Here is a 20017-nt window from a genome sequence, read left to right on the forward strand (position 1 = left end):
ATATTGGTTTTGTAGCTTTATTTCTTATCATTTCTTTTTCTGGCTGGATGTCAAGGTAATATCCATTTAGTTAAGACCTCCAGAATCCTTCATTCCTCTTTGTACATATATACATCCACATGGTATCATTTTATCTCTGCTTAAAGGATTTCTTGTTAACATTTCTTGTAGTATGAATTTGTTGGTGAATTTGATTGATAGTGTTGAAGTCTTCAATATCTGTACTGTTTTTTCTCATACTTTATTGATTATTGAGAGAAGGATATGAAAATCTTCAACAGTAATTGTGGGTTTTTTCATTTCTTCTTGCAATCCTATCAGATTTGCTTCATATATCTTGAAACTCTATTACTAGGTGCACAAATATTTATCACTGTTATGTGTTTTTGATGAAATGACCACATTATCCTTTATGACTTTATGACCTTTTAATTCCTGGTGGTATCATTTAACCCTGAAACACTATTTGATATTAATAAAAATTAATTAATGTTGTATTAACTATAGGGCTTCCCTGGTGGCTCAGGTAGTAAAGAATATACCTGTAATGCAGGAGAACCAGGTTTGATTCCTGGGTTGGGAAGACCCCCTGGAGGAAGGAATGGCTACCCACTCCAGTATTCTGGCCTAGAGAATCCTATGGAAAGAGGAGCCTATATTAATATATTGATATCAAATAATATTTCAAGGTAAATTATACTACCAGGAATAAAAAGCTATATGATTAATGTTGGGCTTCCCAGGTGGCTCAGTGGTAAAGAATCTGGCTGCCAAAGCAGGAGACACAGAGACGTGGGTTTGATCCCTGGGTTGGAAAGGCCCCCTGGAGGAGGAAATGGCAACTTGCTCCAGTATTGTTGCCTGGAGAAGCCCATGAGTCCATGAGGTTACAAAGAGCTGGACACAACTGAGCATGTATGCATATAATTAATATGCTTGATATTTCTTTTTCCACTCTTTAAAATTTTAACCTATTTGTTTTTCTATATTTAAAGCATATTTTTATAGAAAGTGTATGGTTAATTCTGTTTTTTATCTAATATGGCAGTCTGTTTCTACTTTCTAACTTTAAAAACTTTGACCATTTACATTAATATGATTGTGGATACAATTAGGTTCCTATGTCTCTTATTTTCCTATTTGCTCTCTGCTTGTCTCATTTGTTCTTTGTTTTCCATTTCCTTTTTTGTCTACCCTCTTGGGTATTTTTGTGATTCAATTTTATTTCCTTTGTTGGTTTATTAGCTATATAACTCTTTGTTTTGTTATTTTAGTGGCTATTTTAAGGTATATGGTATACATATCTAACTTATCAGTCTACTTACAAGTGACATTGTATCACTGCATGTATAGCATAAGAATATTATCATTGTGTACTCCATTTTTCCCTTCCCTGGTACATTGTTATTACTTTTGTAAACAATCAGTTATTTTAAAAAGAAGCTTACATATAGTTTAAAAATATTTTACATTTACTCATACAGCTAACACTTCAATGTTCTTCATTCCTTTATGTGTATCCATATTTTCATCTGATATCATTTTTTTTTTCTGCTTAAAAGATTTTTGTAGGATGGGTCTGCTAGTGGTTAATCATCTCAGCTTCTGTAAGACTGTAAAAGTCTTTGTTTTGCATTCATTTGTGAGAAGTATTTGTACTGGCATAGACTCCTAAGTTGAAAAATTTTTTTTTCTTTCAATATTTAAAAGATGTTGCTGTCTTCCTGTGTGCATGGCTTCTGACGGGAAATCTGCCATCATCCTTGACTTTGTTCTTATGTGACTGCTTTAACTTTTCTCTCTGAATGCTTTTTTGTTGATCAGAAATATTGGGATGTATGGACTGTTTTATTCAGTGCTTTGGGTGCTTATAAGCTTTCGAGACTTTATATTTGGAACTACTAATCCTTTACTTTCTGTCTTTCTCTGTGGTATAACACGAACTCTCCTTTTCTATTAGGCCAAATGATTCTGTTTTCCTTTTTTTGTGTGTTTTCTGGCTCATACTGAAAATCAAGCAAATAAACAAATAATTGGATCTCAGTTTAATGAAAACCATCTTAATGATGGTGGTTAAGCATGTCTTCTTACTTCTACTTTCAGGTCAATCAATGGTCCTTTATCCTTCTGCTTCTTTGTATGAAAAATGGCATCATTTCACATCATTTTGTGACTGATATTTACAGCTACCTAATATTTTTTCAAATGATATTATGTATACAATTTTTATGTAGCACTAACCCTGATCAGTTCAGTTCTGTTCAGTCACTCAGTCATGTTCGAATCTGTGATCCCGTGGACTGCAGCACGCCAGTCTTCCCTGCCCATCACCAGCTTTGAGCTTACTCAAACTCACATCCATTGAGTCAGTGATGCCATCCAACCATCTCATCCTCTGTCATCCCCTTCTCCTCCTGCCCTCAATCTTTCCCAGCATCAGAGTCTTTTCAAATGAGTCAGTTCTCCGCATCAGTTGGCCAAAGTATTGGAGTTTCAGCTTCAGCATCAGTCCTTCCAGTGAATATTCAGGACTGATTTCCTTTAGGATGGACTGGTTGGATCTCCTTGAAGTTCAAAGGGCCTCTCAAGAGTCTTATCCAACAGCACAATTCAAAAGCATCAATTCTTCGATGTTCAGATTTCTTTACAGTCCATCTCTCACATCCATACTTGACTACTGGAAAAACTATAGCTTTGACTAGATGGACCTTTGCCGGCAACATAATATCTGCTTTTTAATATGATGTCTACGTCATAGCTTTTGTTCCAAGGAGTAAGCATCTTTTAATTTCATGGCTGCAGTCACCATCTACAGTGATTTTGGAGCCCGAAAGATAAAGCCTCTCACTGTTTCCACTGTTTCCCCATCTATTTCCCATAAGTGATGGGACCAGATGCCATGATCTTCGTTTTCTGAATGTTGAGCTTTAAGCCAATTTTTTCACTCTCCTCTTTCACTTTCATCAAGAGGCTTTTTAGTTCTTCTTCACTTTCTGTCATAAGGGTGGTGTCATCTGCATATCTGAGGTTATTGATATTTCTCCTGGCAATCTTGATTCCAGCTTGTGCTTCATCAAGCTTGGCATTTCACATGATCTACTTTGCATATAAGTTAAATAAGCAGGGTGACAATATACAGCCTCTATTGTACTCCTTTCCCAATTTGGAACCAATCTGTTGTCTCATGTCTAGTTCTAATTGTTGCTTCTTGACCGGCATACAGATTTCTCAGGAGACCGGTAAGGTGGTCTGGTATTCCCATCTCTTTAAGAACTTTCCACAGTTTGTTGTGATCCACTCAGTCAAAGTCTTTGGCATAGTCAATAAAGCAGAAATAGATGTTTTCTGGAACTCTCTTGCTTTTTTGATGATCCAACAGATGTTGGCAATTTGATCTAGGTTCCCCTGGCTTTTCTAAATCCAGCTTAAATATCTGGAAGTTCACAGTTCACATACTGTTGAAGCCTGGCTTGGAGAATTTTGAGCATTACTTTGCTATCATGTGATGAGTGCAGTTGTGTTGTAGTTTGAACTTTCTTTGGCATTGCCTTTCTTTGGGATTGGAATGAAAACTCACCTTTTCCAGTCCTGTGGCCACTGCTGAGTTTTCCAAATTTGCTGGCACATTGAATGCAGCACTTTTACAGCATCATCTTTTCGGATTTGAAATATCTCAACTGGAATTCCATCACCTCCACTAGCTTTGTTCATAGTGATGCTTCCTAAGGCCCACTTGACTTCACATTCCAGGATGTCTGGATCTAGTCCAGTGATCACAACATCACGGTTATCTGGGTCATTAAAATAATTTTTGTGTATAGTTCTTCTGTGTTCTTGCCAGCTCTTCTTAATATCTTCTGCTTCTGTTCAGTTCAGTTCAGTTCAGTTCAATCGCTCAGTCATGTCCAACTCTTTGTGACCCCATGAATCGCAGCATGCCAGGCCTTCCTGTCCATCACCAACTCCCAGAGTTCACTCAGATTCACGTCCATCGAGTCAGTGATACCATCCAGCCATCTCATCCTCTGTCGTCCCCTTCTCCTCCTGCCCCCAATCCCTCCCATAATCAAAAACTTTTCCAATGAGTCAACTCTTTGCATGAGGTGCTTCTGTTAGGTCCATACAATTCCTGTCCTTTATTGTGCCCATCTTTGCATGAAATGTTCCCTTGTTAACTCTGCTTTTCTTGAAGAGATCTCTAGTCTTTCCCATTCTATTGTTTTCCTCTATTTCTTTGCATTGATCGCTGAGGAAGGCTTTCTTATCTCTCCTTGCTATTCTTTGGAACTCTGCATTCAAATGGGTATATCTTTCCTTTCCTCCTTTGCCTTTTGCTTCTCTTCTTTCTTCAGCTATTTGTAAGGCCTCCTCAGACAACCACTTTGCCTTTTTGTATGTCTTTTTCTTGGGGATGGTCTTGATCACTGCCTCCTGTACCATATCACAAACCTCCGTGTCCATAGTTCTTCAGACACCCCGTCTATCAGACCTAATCCCTTGAATCTATTTGTCATTTCCACTGTATAATTGTAAGGGATTTGTTTTAGATCATACCTGAATGGTCTAGTGGATTCCCTTACTTTCTTCAATTTGCGTCTGAATTTTGTAACAAGGAGCTCATGATCTGAACCATGGTCAGCTCAAGGTCTTGTTTTTGCTGACTGTATAGAGCTTCTCCATCTTCAGTTGCAAAGAATATAATCAATCTGATTTTGGTATTGGACTTTTGGTGATGTCCATGTGTAGAATCTTCTCCGGGTTGTTGAAAGAGAGCATTTACTATGACTAATGCAAAGAGTCTAACCTTGATAGTACTCATCATAAAATCTACCATTCATTTGGAATCTATTATATGTGATTTTTTACTGTGTCCAGTTTTGTGTCCATTTGACTTCAATCCAACCACTGTTGCTGTAACTATATTGAAGATGAAGAAATGAAGAATTCAGGAAGCTAGCAACCTTTCCAGATTCATGTATACCTAGTAAGAGTCAGAGTAAGGGCATAACTGGGGTCTCCCTAGCCCTTAAGTCCATATTCTCTCCATTACATTTTTTTTTTAATGTCACTCAGTCGTGTCTGACTCTTTGAGACCCCATGGACTATACAGTCCATGGAATTCTCCAGGCCAGAATACTGGAGTGGGTAGCCTTTCCCTTCTCCAGGGGATCTTCCCAACCCAGGGATTGAACCCAGGTCTCCTGCATTGCAAGCAGATTCTTTACCAGCTGAGCTACAAGGGAAGCCCAAGAATACTGGAGTGGGTAGCCTATCCCTTCTCCACGGGATCTTTCCAACCCAGGAATCGAACTGGGATCTCCTGCATTGCAGGTGGATTCTTTACCAACCGAGCTGTGAGGGAAGTCCCCATTACGTCTTGGTGACTTTTAAAATGCTGGTTGCACCTCCTACCTTAAAACGTTACTTTTCTATATCATTGCCTGTCTGGATTTCATTTATCAATCAGTAATATACTAGACATGCAGACAAGGGAACTTCAGTATTGCAGTTGATAATACTAAAAAACAAAAACAGATTGCTGTCAGTACAACACCAAATAACGCAAGAGAAGGAAAGATTACCAATCATTGTTTTATATGGTCCATGAGGGGAGAGGCCCAGGAGGTTCTGTCCTCCAGATTTAGGGGAAAATGTTGTTTTAAATGTCAAACATGACTAAGAAATTCTGACAGGCTGCCAATCAGAGGGCCTTTGCCTATCACGACTCAAAATCTTGCCTACTGTACTTCCCTCCAAGCAAAGTCTTCCTTCTCATTATTGACCAGTCTTCTCAGAGAAGAACTCAGGCCTTTCAAATTCTTCTAAAAATGAAGAATTCTGCTCCTTAAGCCTGATTGTTTCCTCCAAGTTACCAAAAGGAGTGGTATATTTATTAGCTCTATAACTGCTTGGATTAGCATTCTGGTAATGTAACGCCTTCCAAACCCCAGTCTCCTTAGCTCTGTGATGGTCATGATAATAGTATCTACATTATAGGCACTGTGAGACAATCTATGTAAACTGCTGAGCACAGTGCCTGGCCAAAATATTTTCAGTGAATATTAGCTTATATTATAAATAGCCACGTTTTGGGTCTGTTTTCCTTCAGGCAAATGAAGAGATAGTCTGACTCTCAGATACACCCTAAAATTAGTTAACCTGTCTACAAGGAAGAATATTGGTTGTTGACTGATGAGGTTACAATTCCAGAGGAGAGACATACAGGCTAGGATTATGCTTACATGCCTTTAGTTTAACTCAGGACACCTGGTTCCCGAAGTAAGGGTCTGAAGGCATTAATCAGTCATTTTTTGTGGTATGTAAAGGTGGCTCAGTGGTAAAGAATCCACCTGCCAATACAGGAGACACAGGAAACATGGGTTTGGTCCCTGGGTTGGGAAGATCCCCTGGAGAAGGAAGTGGCAACCCACTCCAGTATTCTTGCCTGGGAAATCCCATGGACAGAGGAGCCTGGTGGGCTACAGTCCATGGAGTCTCAAAGAATTGGATATGACTGAGTGACTGACCACACACACAAGCCTGCATACATCTACTTTGGGCAATAACCTGTGTTCTCTAAGCCTGGTGAGACAGATACAGTGTGCATGCATGCTTAATTGCCCAGTCGTGTCTAACTCTACGACCTTTATGGATTTACTATGTGACTGTTAAGGAGCCTCATGGACAGGTTCCTTTGTACATGGGATTTTTCAGGCAAGAATACTGGAGTGAGTTGCCATCCCCTCCTCCAGAGGATCTTTCTGATTCAGGAATCAAACCCAAGTTTACTGCCTTGCAGGCAGATTCTTTATCCACTGAGCCAACAGGGAAGCCCAAGACAGACATAGCTGCCGCTGCTGCTAAGTCACTTCAGTTGTGTCTGACTCTGTGTGACCCCATAGACGGCAGCCCACCAGGCTCCCCCGTCCCTGGGATTCTCTAGGCAAGAATACTGGAGTGGGTTGCCATTTCCTTCTCCAATGCATGAAAATGAAAACTGAAAGTGAAGTTACTCAGTCGTGTCCGACTCTTCTCGACCCCATGGACTGCAGCCTACCAGGCTTCTCCATCCATGGGATTTTCTAGACAAGAGTACTGGAGTGGGTTGCCATTGCCTTCTCCAGACAGATATAGAGTCATAGGTAAAAGGCAAAGGGCAGACATGGGAAGCTTAGGAGGAGGGCTGTATTGGACAGGCCAGAAAGACTTCAATATTTCAGTGTTGATGGAAATATTATATATTTTTAAGGCTGATGGAGTAGGCTTCCAGATTAGGTTTACATTTAATCATCAATTAGGTAATTGTCTTCCCTGGTGGCTCAGACGGTAAAGCGTCTGCCTACAATACAGGAGACCCGGGTTCCATCCCTGGGTCGGGAAGATCTCCTGGAGAAGGACATAGCAACCCACTCCAGTATTCTTGCCTGGAAAATCCCATGGACGGAGGAGCCTGGCAGGCTATAGCCTATGGGGTCGCAAAGAGTTGGACACAACTGAGCGGCTTCACTTTACTTCACTTTAGGTAATTGTCAACTTGTTTTTTAGTCCTTGTAGTACATAGTTTAATTTGTTCAGTTGTTTAACAAATCTTTATTAAATATTTTCAAACTTCTAAGCACAGGAAATACAAAAACAATTAAGACGAATTTTGTACCTTCAAGTAACACACCCTTTCATGAAGCAGTGTTTGAGGCAAACACAGAATTTGATAATTACAATGCAATATGGTAATTTTAAATAGCAGGGTTCTATGTGCTTCAGGGGAAGCTCTGGAGGAAGAAGGATAAATTGGAATTAGGTGAAAGGGAAGGAAAGAAGGGCTATGGAGAAAACAATATGCACCAAATGCTGTTGAAATGGACTTGCAAGGTCATAGATAAAGGAAGGTCTGACTACAAGAGTCTTGTAGTCCCATTGAATCATACTTGTATAACAATTCAGTATTAACTTTAACCCCTCTCTAGGTCATAGTCTCCTTGTCTCCACCTCATGGGGCTGCAGTCAGAATAGAGAGGTGGGAGTAGGGGAAGCAGTTGGCCTAGAGTTAAACGTAAAGTTTAACTTAATGTTTCTGCTTCTGCTGTCTCAGTTACAAACTACATAGAGTTCATTCTATTGACTGAATGACTGAGAATAATTGTGATTATGCACAAACATCTCTTCAGATCCCACCTTCCTTCTCTATAACATGACCTACGGGGTAGAGCCAGATGTTCTCAAAGATTTGCCATAGCTGAAATCTAGGATGGATTTGATTTCTGGGAAAGGATATTCTAACATATAGCACACTGTCCACACAGATCACTTATCATCAATGTTCCTTTGTTGTTTTTCAGAAAGACTTTCCACCACCAGAACACCTAGGTAAGGTTTCTGCTTCTGGTGCTGTGAGCCTTTTCATTTTATTTATGTTTCCAAGATAGAACATGAAACTATGTGCATTTAAAAGTATTTTACTTGATTTCTTATTTAAATTTTCAAATGCTTGGTGGGGAGGGATAAATTAGAACAAGATTGATTCACACACATTACAATGTATATCAATAAGGTAGATAACTAATAAGGACCTACTGTATAGCACAGGGAACTCTACTCAATATTCTGTAATGGCCTACATGGAAAAAGAAGCTAAAAAAGGGTGTGTGTGTATATATATATATACATACATATATATATATATATATATAATAACAGATTCACTTTGCTGTGCACCTGAAACTAACACAACATTGCAGATTATACCCCAATAAATTTATTTTTTTTTTTTTTAGTTTCAAATTCTTATGACATAAATGTGGTACTGCAGATGGTGACTGCAGCCATGAAATTAAAAGATGCTTACTCCTTGGAAGGAAAGTTATGGTCAACCTAGATAGCATATTAAAAAGCAGAGACATTACTTTGCCAACAAATGTCCGTCTAGTAAAGGCTATGGTTTTTCCAGTAGTCATGTATGGATGTGACAGTTGGACTATAAAGAAAGCTGAGCACCAGAGAATTGATGCTTTTGATTTGTGATGTTGGAGAAGACTCTTGAGAGTCCCTTGGACTGCAAGGAGATCCAGCCAGCCCATCCTAAAGGAGATCAGTCCTGGGTGTTCATTGGAAGGACTGATGTTGAAGTTGAAACTCCAACACTTTGACCACCTGATGCGAAGAGCTGACTCATTTGAAACGACCCTGATGCTGGGAAAGACTGAGGGCAGGAGGAGAAGGGGATGACAGAGGATGAGATGGTTGGATGGCATCACTGACTCAATGGACAGGAGTTTGGGTAAACTCCAGGAGTTGGTGATGGACAGGGAAACCTGGTGTGCTGCAGTGTATGAGGTTGAAAGGAGTCAGACATGACTGAGCAACTGAACTGAACTGAACTGAACTGAACTGAAATGTGGTTAGGAAGGCTACTTTCAAACATAGTTATGAATGAGCATACTTATACTTGGACTATAAAGAAGACTAAGTGCCAAAGAATTGATGCTTTTCAACTGTGGTATTGGAGAAGACTCTTGAGAGTCCCTTGGACTACAAGGAGATCAAACCAGTCAATCCTAAAGGAAATCAACCCTAAGTATCCATTGGGAGGACTGGGTGCTGAAGCTGAAGCTCCAATACGTTGGCTACCTGATGTGAAGAGCTGACTCATTAGGAAAGACCTGATGCTGGGAAAGACTGAAGGCAGGAGGAGAAGGGGATGACAGAGGATGAGATGGTTGGATGGCATCACCGACTCAATGGACATGAGTTTGAGCAAATTCTGGTAGATGGTGAAGTGCGGGGAAGCCTGGCAGGCTGCAGTCCATGGGGTTGCAAAGAGTCAGACATGACTGAGTGACTGAATCACAAAATACTTACTTATACATGGAATTAATGTTGTTTACTATCCATCCATCTTAATTTATCTTCTTCCATAAGTGTGCTCCAGCAGAGAACTGACCACTTAATGACATCATCTTTCTTAAGGCTTTATTTATTTATTCCCTTATTGTTCATTTTCCCACTCATACACTTATTCAGGAGGCTATGATTGAATGCTGGCAGTGTTCAACTCACAATGTTAACTGTGGAACGAAATGAAATTAGAAAAAAATACTTTTCCTGAAGAGCTTTCATAGTATTTTACAGGAAAGGTAGATCATTATAATATGAGGTAGAAAACTGAAAGGGACCTTAAAAAAAGACAAAGGCCAATTTCTGAGGGAATGTAGAAGCTTCTGTTAATTCATGCTGAAGCATTTCAACTTTTGAAAATAATTTAAAAGATAGGTAAATACAAGTGTTTATTCTATCAAAGGGATCTTGGACTGTGTAGTCTTTGCCCTCTGATTTTGCCTAAGCTGGTCTTTTCTGTAATGTTGCCCTGGCTATATCTTGCACCATACTTCTGACATTTTCTCAAAAGAGCCATGCAGACTCAGAGTAAGCAGCCATGATATTTTACATAACCATGCTGGGCTCTTCCTGCATATTGATTTTCCCGAAATGCTATATAATCCACAAATACATTTCTCTTTTTCTCTCTCATCACCTCATCATAGTTACAGTCCCAGGGAGTTTAAGGAACCTTCCAGAACCTCCAACACAAATCCTCAAGAGCCACCGGACCCAGTGGAACCGCAGCCAGTGTACAACAATGGTGAGGACTTCCTAAGGGACAGAGAGCTCCAGGAATGAATCAGGAGGGAAGAGAGATTGAGCAATAGTTCATGGTTCAGTCGTATTCAATTTTTAAATGGTATTTCTGGCCATATGTCAGGGATAGTAGGTGGTTATAAACTTGGTGACTGGAAGAAGAGTCTGTAGTGTGAGGTCTTGACTACAGCCAACTGTAATCTATTCCTTCACAGTGAATCCTGGAGATAGTGACCTGGTTTATTCCCAGATCTGGAGCATCCAACATACAAAAGAAAATTCAGGTAAGACAAACTTGAAATAAATAGAGGCAAGATGGCAGTGTTTTATCAGATCCAGCAAGGGAGTTTTGATCAAAGAGTCATCTCAAATATGAATCCAACATGATAGGCATTAACTGTTCTTCTTATAATACAAATCCTATAATCATATCTATTCCTTCTTACTTGTGTACACTGCCGTCATTACCCGATAAATTCATTAAGGACAGATACTGTATTTCTTTGCTAATATGTCAATAGCATCTAGTGTTCATGCTTAGAAAACTATAGGCCCCCTAAATAGTTTTTTTTTTTTAGTAAATGAATGAACATAATTACTAAATTAAGGCTTTTATTATCTAATGAGTAAAGAATTGTAATTCTTTTAACTGTTCTTTTTATTTCCAATATTGTTCTCCTTCCAACCTTGGGTTTGATCCCTGGGTTCCTGGATTGGGAAGATCCCCTGGAGAAGGGAAAGGCTACCCACTACAGTATTCTGGCCTGGAGAATTTCATGGAATGTATAGTCCATGGGGTTGCAAAGACTTGGACACGACTGAGTGACTTTAACTTTCCAACCTTCTAACAATCTGTTTCCAGAATGATCCCTCTGAGATGCACAATTGATCACATCATTGTCAAGATTAACTGTCCTCAACAATTCTTCATTTTAAAGCACGGCCTTTGCCTCCCTGCATGCTTTTGTCCTTTGTCTAAGCTCTGCCTTATGTCCTTGCTTTAGCCATGTTAAACTCTCAGCATTTCCTTGATTGAACTGAGCTATTTTGTGCTTCTTATCTGTCTTGTGAAGAAAGCTGAGCACCGAATAATTGATGCTCTTGAACTGTGGTGTTGGAGAAGACTCTCGAGAGTCCCTTGGACTGCAAGGAGATCCAACCAGTCCATTCTGAAAGATATCAGCTCTGGCATTTCTTTGGAAGGAATGATGCTAAAGCTGAAACTCCAGTACTTTAGCCACCTCATGCGAAGAGTTGACTCATTGGAAAAGACTGATGCTGGGAGGGATTGGGGGCAGGAGGAGAAGGGGACGACGGAGGATGAGATGGCTGGATGGCATCACTAACTCAATGGACGTGAGTCTGAGTGAACTCTGGGAGTTGGTGATGGACAGGGAGGCCTGGCGTGCTGCAATTCATGGGGTCACAAAGAGTCAGACACGACTGAGCAACTGAACTGAACTGAATGTTCTTGCCTCTAGTTGGCCTATAACCCTTAGTCACATTTCTAGGCATAATTCAATTATCACTATGAAACTCACAATGATTCCCACCAGCCCTCCCTATCTCCTGACCTGAGAGGAACTGATTATTCTTTAGTGCAACAGCATAGTTTAATATGCATTTTTATCTTGGTCCTTATAATACTTGTTGAATTTGTTTTCATCTCTATTTTTCTCCATAATGGTAAGATTTCTGATCATATGCACAGAGTTTGTGTCATTTTTGCTTCCTTATAAATTACTAATGCTTAATAGGAGGTCATTATTCACTGAATGCTTACTGGGTGGTTAAGTAAATAAAAGAAATCCAAATAGTTTCTTGGAAGGATTGAAGAAATACACACACTGAATTTTCTCAGTGTTAATGTTGCAAATCTTTGGCTTACTGGAAATTTTCTTTGTGATCTTAGAATCCCAAGCTGCTATTGGAGAAGCCTCCTCCAATTTCTCTGTGCAAAGTGAAATGAATCATATTTACTTCCTTCTCGCAAATGACCAATATAGACATTGTTGTTGTTGCTTAATTGCTAAGTTGTGTACAACTCTTTGCGACCCCATGGACTGAGGCAGACGAGATTTCCCTGCCCTTCACTATCTCCCTGAGTTTGCTCAAACTCATGTCCACTGAGTTGGTGAAGCCATCCAACCATCTCATGCTCAGTTGCCCCCTTCTCCTCTTGTCCTCAGTTTTCCCCAGCATTGGGGTCTTTTCCAGTGAGTCAGCTCTTCTCATCAGGTGGCCAAAGTTTTGCAGCTTGATCTTCAGCATCAGTCCTTCCAATGAATATTCAGGTCTTATTTCCTTTAGGATTGACTGATTTGATCTCCTTGCTGTCCAAGGACTCTCAAGAGTCTTCTCCAGTACCACCATTTGAAAGTGTCCAGAGAAGAATTGCTTTATGGTCCAACTCTCATATCTATACATGACTACTGAAAAAAACCATAGCTTTGACTAAATGGACCTTTGTTGGCAAAGTGATGTCTTTGCTTTTTAATACACTTATCTAGGTTCATCACAGATTTTCTTCCAGGGAGCAAGCATCTTTTAATTTCATAGCAGCAGTCACCATCCCCAATGATTTTGGAGCCCAAGAAAATGAAATCTGTCCCTGCTTCCACTTTTCCTCTTTCTATTTTCCATGAAATGATAGGACCAGATGCTATGATCTTCAGGTTTTGAACGCTGAGTTTTAAGCCAGCTTTTTCACTTTCCTCTTTCACCTTCATTAAGAGGCTTTTAGTTCCTCTTCACTTTCTGCCACTAAAAGGTATCACCTGCATGTCTGAGGTTGTTGATATTTCTCCCAGCAATCTTGATTCCAGCTTGTGAGTCATCAAGCCCAGCATTTTGTATGATGTATTCTGCATGTAAGTTAAATAAGCAGACTGACAATATACAAACTTCATGTATTCCTTTTCCAATTTTGAACCAGTCCACTGTTCCATGTACAGTTCTAACTGTTGCTTCGTGTCCTGCATACAGGTCTCTCAGGAGGCAGGTAATGTGGTCTGGTATTCCCATCTCTTTAAGAATATTCCAATATTTGTTGTGATCCACACAGTCAAAGGCTTTAGCATAGTCTATGAAACAGAAGTAGATGTTCTGTTGGAATTCCATTGCTTTTTCTATGATCCAGCGTATGTTGGCAATTTGATTTCTGGTTCCTCTGCCTTTTCTAAATCCAGCTTGTACATCTGGAAGTTCTTGGTTCACTTACTGCTGAAGCCTAGCTTAAAGGATTTTGAGCAAAATCTTGCTAGTAGGTGAAATGAGTGCTGCTGCTGCTGCTAAGTCGCTTCAGTCGTGTCCGACTCTGTGCGACCCCATAGACGGCAGCCCACCAGGCTCCCCTGTCCCTGGGATTCTCCAGGCAAGAACATGGGAGTGGGTTGCCATTTCCTTCTCCAATGCAGGAAAGTGAAAAGTGAGAGTGAAGTTGCTCAGTCGTGTCCGACTCTCAGTGACCCCATGGACTGCAGCCCACCAGGCTCCTCTTTCCATAGGATTTTCCAGGCAAGAGTACTGGAGTGGGGTGCCATTAAATTGTATAGTAATTTGAACATTCTTTGGCATTGCCTTTCTTTGACATTGGAACAAAAACTCACCTTTTCCAGTCCTGTGGCCACTATCAAGTTTTCCAAATTTGCTGGTATATTGAATGCAGTGCTTTAACAGCATCATCTTTTAGGATTTGAAATAGCTCAACTGGAATTCCATCACCTGCACTAGCTTTGTTTGTAGCAATCTTTCCTAAGGCTCACTTGACTTTGCACTCCAGAATGTCTGGCTCTAGGTCAGTGACCATACCATCTTGGTTATCTGGGGGCATTAAGAGCTTTTTTGTACAGTTCTGTGTATTCTGTGTAATGCTTCCTCTTCTTAATCTCTTCTGCTTCTGTTAAGTCCTTGCCATTTTTGCCCTTTATTGCACCTGTCTTGGCATGAAATGTTCCCTTGGTATCTCCAATTTTCTTAAAGAGATTGCTAGTCTTCCCCATTCTCTTATTTCCCTCTATTTGTTTACATTGTTCACTTTAGAAGGCTTTCTTATCTCTCCTTGCTATTCTCTGAAACTCTGTATTCAGTTGAGTATATCTGTCCCTTTCTCCTTTGCTTTCATTTCTCTTTTTTTCTTAGCTATTTGTAAGGCCTCCCCAGACAACCACTTTGCCTCTTGCATTTCTTTTTCTTGGGTATGGTTTTGGTTACTGTCTCCTGTACAGTGTTACAAACCTCCATCCATAGTTTTTCAGGCACTCTGTCTACCAGATCTAGTCCTCTGAATCTATTCATGACCTTCACTGTGTAATCACAGGGATTTGATTTAGGTCATACACGAATGGCCTAGTGGTTTTCCTTGCTGCTGCTGCTAAGTCACCTCAGTTGTGTCCGACTCTGTGTGACCCCATAGACAGCAGCCCACCAGGCTCCCCCGTCCCTGGGATTCTCCAGGCCAGAACACTGGAGTGGGTTGCCATTTCCTTCTCCAATGCATGGAAGTGAAAAGTGAAAGTGAAGTCGCTCAGTTGTGTCCGACCTTCAGCAACCCCAAGGACTGCAGCCTTCCAGGCTCCTCCGTCCATGGGATTTTCCAGGCAAGAGTATTGGCCTGGGGTGCCATTGACTTCTCTGAGTGGTTTTCCCTACTTCCTTCAATTTGAGCCTGAATTTTGCAATAAGCAGCTGGTGATATGAGCCACGGTCTTCTTTTTGAAGACTGTATAGTGTGTTTCCATCTTCAGCTGCAAAGAATATAATCAATCTGATTTCCATAATAATCATCTGGTGATGCCCATATGTAGAGTCATCTCTTGTGTTGTTGGAAGCCATAGAAGTGCTGAATAGAGGTGGGGAGGTGGAAATAGCAGGGCTTCTCTGCTGTAGTTGTAATGAACAGTGGAGAAACAAAGATATTTTCAGGAAAGTCGTTCTGGACATTTTAAGGGCAGAGGAAAGGCTCTATTGTGTGTGTGTGAGGATAGGATACTTGGTCTGTGAGGGCTTGAAAGAATTCACCAGAGGAGACAGTTAGGAAATGAGTCAGCAGAGGAAAAATTGGTTTAGAATGCATTGTGAGTATGTTGTAAGTTATAATATATTACCCACAGTTTAATAGTTTTCTTTCCTCTTCCAATTCAACAGCAAATTCACCAAGAAAACAGTGGGAAGATAAGGTGAGTCACATTTCCTGGCTTTCTTTCCCCTCTGCTCTTCCTTACTTATATTTTGGTACTAACTGTTCGTGCTTTTTCCCTTCCCACTAGGAACCCACAGTCATCTATTCAGATTTGAAGAAGGCATATCCAGATGACTCCACAGGGCAAGCCAGCGTTGGAGACAGTGACCTTGAAGATGCTGTAGAAAACTATGAGAATGTTCCATGCATATTATCAGCCTTAGACCGCTAGCTCTGTACCCACAGTGGCTCATAGAGACCCTGTGAAGCAGCGTGTCTCTCTCTTGGTTATCTCCAACCATAGTTCTTCTTTCCCTGCAGTGCTCAGCATCCCAAAAGACTGGACAATGGGGAACGTGACTGTATGAAAGTTCTTCCAACTTCCTCTGTGCCCAAGTCTGTGTATTCTCTAGGAACGTAGTGAGCAGCATTTGAGTAAATTCTTCAGTGTTTTCACAGTAGGGATACTTGTGAAGGCGAGGCAGTTAGGCCTTCAGCTCCTGGGCCTGTTAAAGAGCAGGGAAAAGCAGTCTAGCCAGGATCACAAGGATGCAGTCATCGAAAGTTGATCGGAGAGGGGTTAAAAGCTTCTAGGGTACTGTTGCTACATAAACAGTTTGTTCTAAACATCTTGTTTCCCTTTCCATTTTTGTTGATAGTGTCATTGATGATGTTCTGGTGCACATGCTTTGTTCCAGCTACCCACTGCAAATGACCAAAAAGCTTTATTCTGTCCACTGATATACTATTTCTTCATGAAATATACATCAGTGTTAAGATTTTCAAAACCAACCCATTCTGTTTAATGGGCTGCTGCTGCTAAGTCACTTCAGTGCTGTCCAACTCTGTGTGACCCCATAGACAGCAGCCCACCAGGATGCTCTGTCCCTGGGATTCTGCAGGCAAGAATACTGGAGTGGGTTGCCATTTCCTTCTCCAGTTTAATGGGCAAGAACTTCCAAACTGTTTGACTAAATAGTATTGTGGACCAATTGTATTCTCTCAAAGTTCAGTGTGACCATTCTTGGAGATCGGACCTTTTAGGAGGTAATGACAGTTAAATGAGATTTTAAGGGTGGCCCTTAACTGAAGTGGACAGGTGTCTTTGCAAGAGAAGAGGAGACAACAGAGCCTGCTCTGTCTTTCTTCATGCACACAGAGGAAAGGCCAAGTGTCGACAAACAAGAAGAGGGGCACCTATAAAGCCAGAGGCGGCAGGAAGACAGATCTCAGCAGAAGCCAAGTTTGCCAGCACCTTGATCTTGGGCTCCCAGAATGAAGATAAAATAGAGTTTTGATGTTTAAGCCACCAAGTCTGTGATATTTTGTTGTGACAGCCAGAGCAGACTAGCACAGATTTATACATAGATAGATGATAAATGATTGAGGATGATGATCATGATAGATAGATAGATAGATAATAGTTAGTTAGATACATAGATAAGATAGTTGCTGGTGTGTGACAGTGTTTGTACATCCCAGCCCACACAGAATTTGTAGTCTTCAAGATACTTCCTCTCTCATAAGACCATATATTCCTCCTACCAGTAGCAGCTCAATTTTACTGTTTTAATTATTCAACATCCACTATTTGATGTCTACAGAAGCATCAACACCAGTCTTGGAAAGTCATTAGAGGCAGTGATTCACATGACTCAGATGAAAAAGCTTAGTGTCAATCAGGAGTCCTCTTGAGCTGAGCTGGCAGTGTATGTAGACATGGAAGGTAATTAGCAGGCTCAAAGGAGGACAGCCTTTGCATTGCTCAGTGACTCCTAATCAATTCCCCAATTGACTGACAGGCTTTCAGTGTCTACCGATGAAGAATAAAACATCTTTTTAAGTATGTCAGAAAAAAATGGCAGAAGCACTTTTATTCATGAGTCCTGCTGAGGCAGAAAAGGAATAAATCAAATTGCTAGCCTCTATTACCTAGTGTTATACTGAAATTTTTTTTATCTCTGAAAACAAAAAATCAGAACTTAAGAAAAGAAGCTAGAAGGTCATTGAGGACTGATGCACCTCAATTGATACAATTTATGGGCATTGTTGATTTTACACCAGACATTGTTGATAACTGTGAATACATAATGCAACTACACTTTGTAAACTTGAAAACAACTCAAGCATAAAAGTATTGTGTGTTTCAAGTTTTATACTTACCACCCCCGCCACCACCACCAGTGTCAGAAGCTTAGACATCAGAAAGTATAAGATATATCAAAATACAATCTGATTTGAGGCTTTTATCCTCAACTAATTAATTCAACTAGAAGGATCATTGGGCTTCCCTTGTGACTTAGCTGGTAAAGAATCCGCCTGCAATTCAGGAGACCTGGGTTTGATCCCTGGGTTGGGAAGAGCCCCTGGAGAAGGGGATCTTCATATTCATCCTGGAATGCAAAGTCAAGCAGGCCTAGGAAGTATCACTATGAACAAAGGTAGTGGAGGTGATGGAATTCCAGCTTAGCTGTTTCAAATCCTACAAGATGCTGCTGCTAAAGTGTTGCACTCAATACACCAGCAAATTTGGAAAACTCAGCAGTGGCCACAGGACTGGAAAAAGATCACTTTTCATTCCAGTCCCAAAGAAAGGCAATGCCAAAGAATTATCAAACTACCACACAACAGCACTCATCTCACACACTAGTAAAGTAAAGCTCAAAATTCTCCAAGCCAGGTTTCAACAGTACGTGAACCATGAACTTCCAGATGTTCAAGCTGGATTTAGACAGGGCAGAGGAGCCAGAGATCAAATTGCCAACATCCATTGGATCATTGAAAAAGCAAGAGTTCCAGAAAATATCTATTTCTGCTTTATTGACTATGCCAAAGCCTTTGACTGTGTGGATCACAAGAAACTGTGGAAAATTCTGAAAGAGATAGAAATACCAGACCACCTGACCTGCCTCCTGAGAAACCTGTATGCAGGTCAAGAAGCAACATTTAGAACTGGACATGGAACAACAGACTGGTTCCAAACTGGGAAAGATGTATGTCAAGGCTGTATATTGTCACCCTGCTTATTTAACATATGCAGAGTATATCATGTGAAATGCCAGGCTGGATGAAGCACAAGCTGGAATCAAGATTGCTGGGAGAGATATCAATAACCTCAGATATGCAGATGACTCCACCCTTATGGCAGAAAGTGAAGAAGAACTAAAGAGCCTCTTGATGAAAGTGAAAGAGTAGAGTAAAAACCTGGCTTAAAGCTCAACATTCAGAAAACTAAGATCGTGGCATCCAGTTCTATCACTTACGGGCGAATAGACGGGGAAACAATGGAAACAGTGAGAGACTTCATTTTGGGGGGCTCCAAAATCACTGCAGATGGTGACTGCAGCCATGAAATTAGAAGACACTTGTTCCTTGGAAGAAAAGCTATGACCAGCTAGACAGCATGTTAAAAAGCAGAGACATTACTTTGCCAACAAAGGTCTGTCTAATCGAAGCTATGGTTTTTCCAGTAGTCATGTATGAATGTGACAGTTGGACTATAAGGAACGCTGAGCACTGAAGAATTGATGCTTTTGAATTGTGGTGTTGGAGAAGACTCTTGAGAGTCCCTTGGACTGCAAGGAGATCCAACCAGGTCATCCTAAAGGAAATCAGTTCTGAATACTCATTGGAAGGACTGATGCTGAAGCTTAAACTCCAATACTTGGGCCACCTGATGTGAAGTACTGACTCCTTTGAAAAGACCCTGATGCTGGGGAAGATTGAGAGTAAGAGGAGAAGGGGATGACAGAGAATGAGACGGTTGGATGGCATCATTGACTTGATGGACATGAGTCTGAGTAAGCTCCAGGAGTAGGTGATGGGCAGGGAAGCCTGGCATGCTGTAGTCCATGGGGTCTCAAAGAGTCAGACACAGCTGAGCAGCTAAACTGACTGACACTAAGGTCATTTGCTGAGGGAAAAAATGATCACCTTAAAGAGGAAATAAATATTTTTATTATGAAAGAGGGACTTAACATGTCTTGTTCTGTGTTAATAGGTACAATATGCAATCCATAATAATGTATGCCTGGCCTTTAGTGAGAGCAGGGAATCCAGGTCTGCTTCTGAGCCTAAATTTTGCTCCAAGTGTCTCCCCACTCTGAGTTCCAGAATGAATAAAAATATACAGGGAAAAGGGAACACACCACTAGATCCAGCTGTGGAAGCCCATCTAAGAGTGGTTGCTGGGAGCCAGCATGGGAG

The 20017-nt window shown here is 40.8% G+C and overlaps 1 protein-coding gene across 1 annotated transcript in view; it reads left to right on the forward strand.

The window, feature by feature from the left end:
• FCRL3 (Fc receptor like 3) overlaps window positions 1–16043 on the forward strand; it is a 45577-nt gene extending 29534 nt beyond the window's left edge. Inside the window, exons 10-14 of the mRNA XM_052637562.1 lie at window positions 8337–8364; window positions 10539–10636; window positions 10848–10916; window positions 15778–15809; window positions 15900–16043. Of these exons, the coding sequence (XP_052493522.1) occupies window positions 8337–8364; window positions 10539–10636; window positions 10848–10916; window positions 15778–15809; window positions 15900–16043 (371 nt within the window). The remainder of the gene's footprint in view (window positions 1–8336; window positions 8365–10538; window positions 10637–10847; window positions 10917–15777; window positions 15810–15899) is intronic.
• The last annotated feature ends 3974 nt before the right edge of the window (window positions 16044–20017 follow it).

This window comes from Budorcas taxicolor, chromosome 3 (assembly GCF_023091745.1).
Source record: "Budorcas taxicolor isolate Tak-1 chromosome 3, Takin1.1, whole genome shotgun sequence".
In the NCBI taxonomy this organism is placed as follows: Eukaryota; Metazoa; Chordata; class Mammalia; order Artiodactyla; family Bovidae; genus Budorcas; species Budorcas taxicolor.